Source organism: Leptodactylus fuscus, assembly GCF_031893055.1.
Source record: "Leptodactylus fuscus isolate aLepFus1 chromosome 2 unlocalized genomic scaffold, aLepFus1.hap2 SUPER_2_unloc_4, whole genome shotgun sequence".
Lineage (NCBI taxonomy): Eukaryota > Metazoa > Chordata > Amphibia > Anura > Leptodactylidae > Leptodactylus > Leptodactylus fuscus.
Window position 1 is genome coordinate 20,383 of NW_027439805.1, and position 13,161 is coordinate 33,543.

Consider the following 13,161-nt stretch of genomic DNA (forward strand, 5'->3'; position numbering starts at 1 on the left):
GGGTCTGGCTCAGTGACGGAGCAGTGTCTTGGGTCTGGCTTAGTGACGGAGCAGCGTCTTGAGTCTGGCTCAGTGACGGAGCAGAGTCTTGGGTCTGGCTTAGTGACTGAGAAGCGTATAGGGTTTGGCTTAGTGACAGAGCAGCGTCTTGGGTCTGGCTTAGTGACGGAGCAGTGTCTTGGGTCTGGCTTAGTGACGGAGCAGCGTCTTGAGTCTGGCTCAGTGACGGAGCAGTGTCTTGGGTCTGGCTTAGTGACGGAGCAGAGTCTTGGGTCTGGCTTAGTGACTGAGAAGCGTATAGGGTTTGGCTTAGTGATGGAGTAGTGTCTTGGGTCTGGCTCAGTGACGGAGCAGTGTCTTGGGTCTGGCTTAGTGACGGAGCAGCGTCTTGAGTCTGGCTCAGTGACGGAGCAGTGTCTTGGGTCTAGCTTAGTGATGGAGTAGTGTCTTGGGTCTGGCTCAGTGACGGAGCAGTGTCTTGGGTCTGGCTTAGTGACGGAGCAGCGTCTTGAGTCTGGCTCAGTGACGGAGCAGTGTCTTGGGTCTGGCTTAGTGACGGAGCAGAGTCTTGGGTCTGGCTTAGTGACTGAGAAGCGTATAGGGTTTGGCTTAGTGACAGAGCAGCGTCTTGGGTCTGGCTTAGTGACAGAGCAGTGTCTTGGGTCTGGCTTAGTGAAGGAGCAGTGTCTTGAGTCTGGCTTAATGACGAAGCAGTGTCTTGGGTCTGGCTTAATGACAGAGCAGTGTCTTGGGTCTGGCTTATTGACGGAACAGCGTCTTGGGTCTGGCTTAGTGACAGAGCAGTGTCTTGGGTCTGGCTTAGTGATGGAGCAGTGTCTTGGGTCTGGCTTAATGACGGAGCAGCGTCTTGGGTCTGGCTTAATGACGGAGCAGTGTCTTGGGTCTGGCTTAATGACGGAGCAGCGTATTGGATCTGGCTTAGTGACTGAGCAGCGTATTGGGTTTGGCTTAGTGATGGAGCAGCGTATTGGATCTGGCTTAGTGACAGAGCAGTGTCTTGGGTCTGGTTAAGTGATGGAGCAGCGTCTTGAGTCTGGCTTAGTGATGGAGCAGCGTATTGGATCTGGCTTAGTGACAGAGCAGTGTCTTGGGTCTGGCTTAGTGATGGAGCAGCGTATTGGATCTGGCTTAGTAACGGAGCAGTGTTTTGAGTCTGGCTTAGTGAAGGAGCAGTGTCTTGAGTCTGGCTTAATGACGAAGCAGTGTCTTGGGTCTGGCTTAATGACAGAGCAGTGTCTTGGGTCTGGCTTATTGACGGAACAGCGTCTTGGGTCTGGCTTAGTGACAGAGCAGTGTCTTGGGTCTGGCTTAGTGATGGAGCAGTGTCTTGGGTCTGGCTTAGTGACGGAGCAGCGTCTTGGGTCTGGCTTAGTGACGGAGCAGCGTCTTGGGTCTGGCTTAGTGATGGAGCAGCGTCTTGGGTCTGGCTTAGTGATGGAGCAGCGTCTTGGGTCTGGCTTAATGACGGAGCAGCGTCTTGGGTCTGGCTTAATGACGGAGCAGTGTCTTGGGTCTGGCTTAATGACGGAGCAGCGTATTGGATCTGGCTTAGTGACTGAGCAGTGTATTGGGTTTGGCTTAGTGAAGGAGCAGCGTCTTGGGTCTGGCTTAATGACGGAGCAGTGTCTTGGGTCTGGCTTAATGACGGAGCAGCGTCTTGGGTCTGGCTTAGTGAAGGAGCAGCGTCTTGGGTCTGGCTTAGTGAAGGAGCAGCGTCTTGGGTCCGGCTTAATGACGGAGCAGTGTCTTGGGTCTGGCTTAATGACGGAGCAGCGTCTTGGGTCTGGCTTAGTGACTGAGCAGCGTAATAGGTTTGGCTCAGTGACGGAGCAGTGTCTTGGGTCTGGCTCAGTGACGGAGCAGCGTCTTGAGTCTGGCTCAGTGACGGAGCAGTGTCTTGGGTCTGGCTTAGTGACTGAGAAGCATATAGGGTTTGGCTTAGTGACAGAGCAGCGTCTTGGGTCTGGCTTAGTGACAGAGCAGTGTCTTGGGTCTAGCTTAGTGAAGGAGCAGCGTCTTGGGTCTGGCTTAGTGAAGGAGCAGCGTCTTGGGTCCGGCTTAGTGACAGAGCAGTGTCTTGGGTTTGGCTTAGTGACTGAGCAGTGTATTGGGTTTGGCTTAGTGATGGAGCAGAGTCTTGGGTCTGGCTTAGTGACTGAGAAGTGTATAGGGTTTGGCTTAGTGACAGAGCAGCGTCTTGGGTCTAGCTTAGTGATGGAGTAGTGTCTTGGGTCTGGCTCAGTGACGGAGCAGTGTCTTGGGTCTGGCTTAGTGACGGAGCAGCGTCTTGAGTCTGGCTCAGTGACGGAGCAGTGTCTTGGGTCTGGCTTAGTGACTGAGAAGCGTATAGGGTTTGGCTTAGTGACAGAGCAGCGTCTTGGGTCTGGCTTAGTGACGGAGCAGTGTCTTGGGTCTGGCTTAGTGACGGAGCAGCGTCTTGAGTCTGGCTCAGTGACGGAGCAGTGTCTTGGGTCTGGCTTAGTGACGGAGCAGAGTCTTGGGTCTGGCTTAGTGACTGAGAAGCGTATAGGGTTTGGCTTAGTGATGGAGTAGTGTCTTGGGTCTGGCTCAGTGACGGAGCAGTGTCTTGGGTCTGGCTTAGTGACGGAGCAGCGTCTTGAGTCTGGCTCAGTGACGGAGCAGTGTCTTGGGTCTAGCTTAGTGATGGAGTAGTGTCTTGGGTCTGGCTCAGTGACGGAGCAGTGTCTTGGGTCTGGCTTAGTGACGGAGCAGCGTCTTGAGTCTGGCTCAGTGACGGAGCAGTGTCTTGGGTCTGGCTTAGTGACGGAGCAGAGTCTTGGGTCTGGCTTAGTGACTGAGAAGCGTATAGGGTTTGGCTTAGTGACAGAGCAGCGTCTTGGGTCTGGCTTAGTGACAGAGCAGTGTCTTGGGTCTGGCTTAGTGAAGGAGCAGTGTCTTGAGTCTGGCTTAATGACGAAGCAGTGTCTTGGGTCTGGCTTAATGACAGAGCAGTGTCTTGGGTCTGGCTTATTGACGGAACAGCGTCTTGGGTCTGGCTTAGTGACAGAGCAGTGTCTTGGGTCTGGCTTAGTGATGGAGCAGTGTCTTGGGTCTGGCTTAGTGACGGAGCAGCGTCTTGGGTCTGGCTTAGTGACGGAGCAGCGTCTTGGGTCTGGCTTAGTGATGGAGCAGCGTCTTGGGTCTGGCTTAGTGATGGAGCAGCGTCTTGGGTCTGGCTTAGTGATGAAGCAGCGTCTTGGGTCTGGCTTAATGACGGAGCAGCGTCTTGGGTCTGGCTTAATGACGGAGCAGTGTCTTGGGTCTGGCTTAATGACGGAGCAGCGTATTGGATCTGGCTTAGTGACTGAGCAGCGTATTGGGTTTGGCTTAGTGAAGGAGCAGCGTCTTGGGTCTGGCTTAATGACGGAGCAGTGTCTTGGGTCTGGCTTAATGACGGAGCAGCGTCTTGGGTCTGGCTTAGTGAAGGAGCAGCGTCTTGGGTCTGGCTTAGTGAAGGAGCAGCGTCTTGGGTCCGGCTTAATGACGGAGCAGTGTCTTGGGTCTGGCTTAATGACGGAGCAGCGTCTTGGGTCTGGCTTAGTGACTGAGCAGCGTAATAGGTTTGGCTCAGTGACGGAGCAGTGTCTTGGGTCTGGCTCAGTGACGGAGCAGTGTCTTGGGTCTGGCTTAGTGACGGAGCAGGGTCTTGAGTCTGGCTCAGTGACGGAGCAGCGTCTTGAGTCTGGCTCAGTGACGGAGCAGCGTCTTGAGTCTGGCTCAGTGACGGAGCAGTGTCTTGGGTCTGGCTTAGTGACGGAGCAGAGTCTTGGGTCTGGCTTAGTGACTGAGAAGCATATAGGGTTTGGCTTAGTGACAGAGCAGCGTCTTGGGTCTGGCTTAGTGACAGAGCAGTGTCTTGGGTCTAGCTTAGTGAAGGAGCAGCGTCTTGGGTCTGGCTTAGTGAAGGAGCAGCGTCTTGGGTCCGGCTTAGTGACAGAGCAGTGTCTTGGGTTTGGCTTAGTGACTGAGCAGTGTATTGGGTTTGGCTTAGTGACGGAGCAGAGTCTTGGGTCTGGCTTAGTGACTGAGAAGTGTATAGGGTTTGGCTTAGTGACAGAGCAGCGTCTTGGGTCTAGCTTAGTGATGGAGTAGTGTCTTGGGTCTGGCTCAGTGACGGAGCAGTGTCTTGGGTCTGGCTTAGTGACGGAGCAGCGTCTTGAGTCTGGCTCAGTGACGGAGCAGTGTCTTGGGTCTGGCTTAGTGACGGAGCAGAGTCTTGGGTCTGGCTTAGTGACTGAGAAGCGTATAGGGTTTGGCTTAGTGACAGAGCAGCGTCTTGGGTCTAGCTTAGTGACGGAGCAGTGTCTTGGGTCTGGCTTAGTGACGGAGCAGCGTCTTGAGTCTGGCTCAGTGACGGAGCAGTGTCTTGGGTCTGGCTTAGTGACGGAGCAGAGTCTTGGGTCTGGCTTAGTGACTGAGAAGCGTATAGGGTTTGGCTTAGTGATGGAGTAGTGTCTTGGGTCTGGCTCAGTGACGGAGCAGTGTCTTGGGTCTGGCTTAGTGACGGAGCAGCGTCTTGAGTCTGGCTCAGTGACGGAGCAGTGTCTTGGGTCTAGCTTAGTGATGGAGTAGTGTCTTGGGTCTGGCTCAGTGACGGAGCAGTGTCTTGGGTCTGGCTTAGTGACGGAGCAGCGTCTTGAGTCTGGCTCAGTGACGGAGCAGTGTCTTGGGTCTGGCTTAGTGACGGAGCAGAGTCTTGGGTCTGGCTTAGTGACTGAGAAGCGTATAGGGTTTGGCTTAGTGACAGAGCAGCGTCTTGGGTCTGGCTTAGTGACAGAGCAGTGTCTTGGGTCTAGCTTAGTGATGGAGTAGTGTCTTGGGTCTGGCTCAGTGACGGAGCAGTGTCTTGGGTCTGGCTTAGTGACAGAGCAGTGTCTTGGGTCTAGCTTAGTGATGGAGTAGTGTCTTGGGTCTGGCTTAGTGACAGAGAAGTCTTGGGTCTGGCTTAGTGACAGAGCAGTGTCTTGGGTCTGGCTCAGTGACGGAGCAGTGTCTTGGGTCTGGCTTAGTGACGGAGCAGTGTCTTGGGTCTGGCTCAGTGACGGAGCAGTGTCTTGGGTCTGGCTTAGTGACAGAGCAGTGTCTTGGGTCTGGCTTAGTGACGGAGCAGTGTCTTGGGGTGTGTTGTGATTGTCTGTTTTGTTTTTGATTCTTTCTAAGGCTCTGAGTATTTGCAGGTAACTGTGCGGTGCTGAAGCCGTCAGAGATGAGTCAGAACACAGAGAAGCTACTTGCTGACGTCCTCCCACGTTACATGGACAAGGTTGTATTTTGCTTCATGTCACTGATGTCGTATTTCTGTCCTTTTTATATCATAATCCGACGTCCTCCATAATGACTGGAATTACTGCAGAGATGGCGAGATTATTACTGGAGCAGTGACCGTCCTCTGTGTAATCTAATCCGGGCACCGCTCACTGTATACAGGAGATTATATAGGAATCGTAATATAGTCCATAGTCATAGCCCCCGTGTCCGCTCTGGGACAGCGCCCTATGTTACACTATGACACCTCTATGTTACAGTATGACAGCACCCCTATGTTACAGTATGACACCTCTATGTTACAGTATGACAGCGCCCTATGTTACACTATGACACCCCTATGTTACAGTATGACAGCACCCCTATGTTACAGTATGACACCTCTATGTTACAGTATGACAGCACCCCTATGTTACAGTATGACACCTCTATGTTACAGTATGACAGCGCCCTATGTTACACTATGACACCCCTATGTTACAGTATGACAGCACCCCTATGTTACAGTATGACAGCGCCCCTATGTTACACTATGACACCTCTATGTTACAGTATGACAGCACCCCTATGTTACAGTATGACAGCTCCCCTATGTTACAGTATGACACCTCTATGTTACAGTATGACATCTCCCCTATGTTACAGTATGACACCTCTATGTTACAGTAGGACAGCACCTCTATGTTACAGTATGACAGCACCTCTATGTTACAGTATGACAGCACCTCTATGTTACAGTATGACAGCACCCCTATGTTACAGTATGACAGCTCCCCTATGTTACAGTATGACAGCACCTCTATGTTACAGTATGACACCTCTATGTTACAGTATGACAGCACCCCTATGTTACAGTATGACACCTCTATGTTACAGTATGACAGCTCCCCTATGTTACAGTATGACACCTCTATGTTACAGTATGACACCTCTATGTTACAGTATGACAGCTCCCCTATGTTACAGTATGACACCTCTATGTTACAGTAGGACAGCACCTCTATGTTACAGTATGAAAGCACCTCTATGTTACAGTATGACAGCACCTCTATGTTACAGTATGACAGCACCCCTATGTTACAGTATGACAGCGCCCCTATGTTACAGTATGACAGCTCCCCTATGTTACAGTATGACAGCACCCCAATGTTACAGTATGACAGCACCTCTATGTTACAGTATGACAGCACCTCTATGTTACAGTATGACAGCACCCCTATGTTACAGTATGACAGCGCCCCTATGTTACAGTATGAAAGCTCCCCTATGTTACAGTATGACAGAACCTCTATGTTGCAATATGACACCACTATGTTACAGTATGACACCTCTATGTTACAGTATGACACCTCTATGTTACAGTATGACAGCACCCCTATGTTACAGTATGACAGCACCCCTATGTTACAGTATGACAGCACCTCTATGTTACAGTATGACAGCACCCCTATGTTACAGTATGACAGCTCCCCTATGTTACACTATGACACCTCTATGTTACAGTATGACAGCACCTCTATGTTACAGTATGACAGCTCCCCTATGTTACAGTATGACACCTCTATGTTACAGTATGACAGCACCTCTATGTTACAGTATGACAGCACCTCTATGTTACAGTATGACAGCACCCCTATGTTACAGTATGACAGCTCCCCTATGTTACAGTATGACAGAACCTCTATGTTACAGTATGACACCTCTATGTTACAGTATGACAGCACCTCTATGTTACAGTATGACAGCACCTCTATGTTACAGTATGACAGCACCCCTATGTTACAGTATGACAGCTCCCATATGTTACAGTATGACAGAACCTCTATGTTACAGTATGACACCTCTATGTTACAGTATGACAGCACCTCTATGTTACAGTATGACAGCACCTCTATGTTACAGTATGACAGCACCCCTATGTTACAGTATGACACCTCTATGTTACAGTATGACAGCACCTCTATGTTACAGTATGACAGCACCCCTATGTTACAGTATGACACCTCTATGTTACAGTATGACAGCACCCCTATGTTACAGTATGACACCTCTATGTTACAGTATGACAGCACCCCTATGTTACAGTATGACAGCACCTCTATATTACAGTATGACAGCTCCCCTATGTTACAGTATGACAGCTCCCCTATGTTACAGTATGACAGCGCCCCTATGTTACAGTATGACAGCACCCCTATGTTACAGTATGACAGCACCTCTATATTACAGTATGACAGCTCCCCTATGTTACAGTATGACAGCACCCCTATGTTACAGTATGACAGCTCCCCTATGTTACAGTATGACAGCACCCCTATGTTACAGTATGACACCTCTATGTTACAGTATGACACCTCTATGTTACAGTATGACAGCACCTCTATGTTACAGTATGACAGCACCCATATGTTACAGTATGACAGCACCCCTATGTTACAGTATGACAGAACCTCTATGTTACAGTATGACAGCACCTCTATGTTACAGTATGACAGCACCTCTATATTACAGTATGACAGCACCTCTATGTTACAGTATGACAGCACCCCTATGTTACAGTATGACACCTCTATGTTACAGTATGACAGCACCCCTATGTTACAGTATGACACCTCTATGTTACAGTATGACAGCACCCCTATGTTACAGTATGACAGCACCTCTATATTACAGTATGACAGCTCCCCTATGTTACAGTATGACAGCTCCCCTATGTTACAGTATGACAGCGCCCCTATGTTACAGTATGACAGCACCCCTATGTTACAGTATGACAGCACCTCTATATTACAGTATGACAGCTCCCCTATGTTACAGTATGACAGCACCCCTATGTTACAGTATGACAGCTCCCCTATGTTACAGTATGACAGCACCCCTATGTTACAGTATGACACCTCTATGTTACAGTATGACACCTCTATGTTACAGTATGACAGCACCTCTATGTTACAGTATGACAGCACCCATATGTTACAGTATGACAGCACCCCTATGTTACAGTATGACAGAACCTCTATGTTACAGTATGACAGCACCTCTATGTTACAGTATGACAGCACCTCTATATTACAGTATGACAGCACCCCTATGTTACAGTATGACAGCACCCCTATGTTACAGTATGACAACTCTATGTTACAGTATGACAGCACCTCTATATTACAGTATGACAGCTCCCCTATGTTACAGTATGATAGCACCCCTATGTTACAGTATGACAGCACCTCTATGTTACAGTATGACAGCACCTCTATGTTACAGTATGACAGCACCCCTATGTTACAGTATGACAGCACCCCTATGTTACAGTATGACAACTCTATGTTACAGTATGACAGCACCTCTATATTACAGTATGACAGCTCCCCTATGTTACAGTATGATAGCACCCCTATGTTACAGTATGACAGCACCCCTATATTACAGTATGACAGCACCCCTATGTTACAGTATGACAGCACCCCTATGTTACAGTATGACAGCGCCCCTATGTTACAGTATGACAGCACCTCTGTTACAGTATGACAGCACCTCTATGTTACAGTATGATAGCACCCCTATGTTACAGTATGACAGCACCCCTATGTTACAGTATGACAGCACCTCTGTTACAGTATGACAGCACCTCTATGTTACAGTATGATAGCACCCCTATGTTACAGTATGACAGCACCTCTGTTACAGTATGACAGCACCTCTATGTTACAGTATGACAGCACCCCTATGTTACAGTATGACAGCACCCCTATGTTACAGTATGACAGCTCCCCTATGTTACAGAATGACAGCTCCCCTATGTTACAGTATGACAGCGCCTCTATATTACAGTATGACAGCGCCCCTATGTTACAGTATGACAGCTCCCCTATGTTACAGAATGACAGCTCCCCTATGTTACAGTATGACAGCGCCTCTATATTACAGTATGACAGCGCCCCTATGTTACAGTATGACAGCTCCCCTATGTTACAGTATGACAGCTCCCCTATGTTACAGTATGACAGCTCCCCTATGTTACAGTATGACAGCTCCCCTATGTTACAGTATGACAGCTCCCCTATGTTACAGTATGACAGCTCCCCTATGTTACAGAATGACAGCTCCCCTATGTTACAGTATGACAGCGCCTCTATATTACAGTATGACAGCGCCCCTATGTTACAGTATGACACCTCTATGTTACAGTATGACACCTCTATGTTACAGTATGACAGCACCTCTATGTTACAGTATGACAGCTCCCCTATGTTACAGTATGACACCTCTATGTTACAGTATGACAGCACCTCTATGTTACAGTATGACAGCACCCCTATGTTACAGTATGACACCTCTATGTTACAGTATGACAGCACCTCTATGTTACAGTATGACAGCACCCCTATGTTACAGTATGACAGCACCCCTATGTTACAGTATGACACCTCTATGTTACAGTATGACAGCACCTCTATGTTACAGTATGACACCTCTATGTTACAGTATAATAGCTCCTCTATGTTACACTATGACAGCACCTCTATGTTACAGTATGACAGCACCCCTATATTACAGTATGACAGCACCCCTATGTTACAGTATGACAGCACCCCTATGTTACAGTATGACACCTCTATGTTACAGTATGACAGCACCTCTATGTTACAGTATGACACCTCTATGTTACAGTATAATAGCTCCTCTATGTTACACTATGACAGCACCTCTATGTTACAGTATGACAGCACCCCTATATTACAGTATGACAGCTCCCCTATGTTACAGTATGACAGCACCCCTATGTTACAGTATGACACCTCTATGTTACAGTATGACAGCACCCCTATGTTACAGTATGACAGCACCTCTATGTTACAGTATGACAGCACCCCTATATTACAGTATGACAGCACCCCTATGATACAGTATGACAGAACCTCTATGTTACAGTATGACAGCACCTCTATGTTACAGTATGATAGCTCCTCTATGTTACACTATGACAGCACCTCTATGTTACAGTATGACAGCACCCCTATATTACAGTATGACAGCACCTCTATGTTACAGTATGACAGCACCCCTATGTTACAGTATGACAGCACCCCTATGTTTCAGTATGACACCTCTATGTTACAGTATGACAGCACCTCTATGTTACAGTATGACAGCACCTCTATATTACAGTATGACAGCTCCCCTATGATACAGTATGACAGCACCCCTATGTTTCAGTATGACAGCACCTCTATGTTACAGTATGACAGCACCCCTATGTTACAGTATGACAGCACCTCTATGTTACAGTATGACAGCACCCCTATATTACAGTATGACACCTCTATGTTACAGTATGACAGCACCCCTATGTTACAGTATGACAGCACCCCTATGTTACAGTATGACACCTCTATGTTACAGTATGACAGCACCTCTATGTTACAGTATGACAGCTCCCCTATGTTACAGTATGACAGCACCCCTATGTTACAGTATGACACCTCTATGTTACAGTATGACACCTCTATGTTACAGTATGACAGCACCCCTATGTTACAGTATGACAGCACCCCTATGTTACAGTATGACAGCACCTCTATGTTACAGTATGACAGCACCCCTATGTTACAGTATGACAGCTCCTCTATGTTACAGTATGACAGCACCCCTATGTTACAGTATGACAGCTCCCCTATGTTACAGTATGACAGCACCTCTATGTTACAGTATGACACCTCTATGTTACAGTATGACAGCACCCCTATGTTACAGTATGACAGCACCCCTATGTTACAGTATGACAGCACCCCTATGTTTCAGTATGACACCTCTATGTTACAGTATGACAGCACCTCTATGTTACAGTATGACAGCACCCCTATGTTACAGTATGACAGCACCCCTATGTTACAGTATGACAGCACCCCTATGTTACAGTATGACACCTCTATGTTACAGTATGACAGCACCCCTATGTTTCAGTATGACACCTCTATGTTACAGTAGGACAGCACCTCTATGTTACAGTATGACAGCGCCCCTATGTTACAGTATGACAGCGCCCCTATGTTACAGTATGACAGCACCCCTATGTTACAGTATGACAGCGCCCCTATGTTACAGTATGACACCTCTATGTTACAGTATGACAGCACCTCTATGTTACAGTATGACAGCGCCCCTATGTTACAGTATGACAGCACCCCTATGTTACAGTATGACAGCGCCCCTATGTTACAGTATGACACCTCTATGTTACAGTATGACAGCACCTCTATGTTACAGTATGACAGCGCCCCTATGTTACAGTATGACACCTCTATGTTACAGTATGACAGCACCCCTATGTTACAGTATGACAGCACCTCTATGTTACAGTATGACAGCACCCCTATGTTACAGTATGACAGCGCCCCTATGTTACAGTATGACAGCACCTCTATATTACAGTATGACAGCACCTCTATGTTACACTATGACAGCACCTCTATGTTACAGTATGACAGCACCCCTATGTTTCAGTATGACACCTCTATGTTACAGTAGGACAGCACCTCTATGTTACAGTATGACACCTCTATGTTACAGTATGACAGCACCCCTATGTTACAGTATGATAGCTCCTCTATGTTACAGTATGACAGCACCCCTATGTTACAGTATGACACCTCTATGTTACAGTATGACAGCACCTCTATGTTACAGTATGACAGCACCCCTATGTTACAGTATGACACCTCTATGTTACAGTATGACAGCACCTCTATGTTACAGTATGACAGCACCCCTATGTTACAGTATGACACCTCTATGTTACAGTATGACAGCACCCCTATGTTACAGTATGACACCTCTATGTTACAGTATGACAGCACCCCTATGTTACAGTATGACAGCACCTCTATATTAGAGTATGACAGCTCCCCTATGTTACAGTATGACAGCACCTCTATGTTACAGTATGACAGCTCCCCTATGTTACAGTATGACAGCTCCCCTATGTTACAGTATGACAGCGCCCCTATGTTACAGTATGACAGCACCCCTATGTTACAGTATGACAGCACCTCTATATTACAGTATGACAGCTCCCCTATGTTACAGTATGACAGCACCTCTATGTTACAGTATGACAGCACCTCTATGTTACAGTATGACAGCACCCCTATGTTACAGTATGACAGCACCCCTATGTTACAGTATGACAGCACCCCTATGTTACAGTATGACAACTCTATGTTACAGTATGACAGCACCTCTATATTACAGTATGACAGCTCCCCTATGTTACAGTATGATAGCACCCCTATGTTACAGTATGACAGCACCCCTATGTTACAGTATGACAGCACCCCTATGTTAAGTATGACAGCTCCCCTATGTTACAGTATGACAGCGCCTCTATGTTACAGTATGACAGCACCTCTATGTTACAGTATGACAGCACCTCTATGTTACAGTATGACAGCACCCCTATTTTACAGTATGACAGCACCTCTATGTTACAGTATGACAGTACCCCTATGTTACAGTATGACAGCACCTCTATGTTACAGTATGACAGCATCCCTATGTTACAGTATGACAGCACCCCTATGTTACAGTATGACACCTCTATGTTACAGTATGACACCTCTATGTTACAGTATGACAGCACCTCTATGTTACAGTATAACAGCACCCCTATGTTACAGTATGACAGCTCCCCTATGTTACAGTATGACACCTCTGTGTTACAGTATGACACCTCTATGTTACAGTATGACAGCACCTCTATGTTACAGTATGACAGCACCCCTATGTTACAGTATGACAGCACCTCTATATTACAGTATGACAGCGCCCCTATGTTACAGTATGACAGCACCTCTA

The 13,161-nt window shown here is 47.5% G+C and overlaps 1 protein-coding gene across 1 annotated transcript in view; it reads left to right on the top strand.

Annotated features, from left to right (window-relative positions):
* The window catches only part of LOC142186340 (aldehyde dehydrogenase family 3 member B1-like), a 124,628-nt gene that overhangs the window by 20,117 nt on the left and 91,350 nt on the right, over positions 1 to 13,161 (top strand). Inside the window, exon 5 of the mRNA XM_075261169.1 lies at positions 5,220 to 5,305. Within this exon, the coding sequence (XP_075117270.1) occupies positions 5,220 to 5,305 (86 nt within the window). The remainder of the gene's footprint in view (positions 1 to 5,219; positions 5,306 to 13,161) is intronic.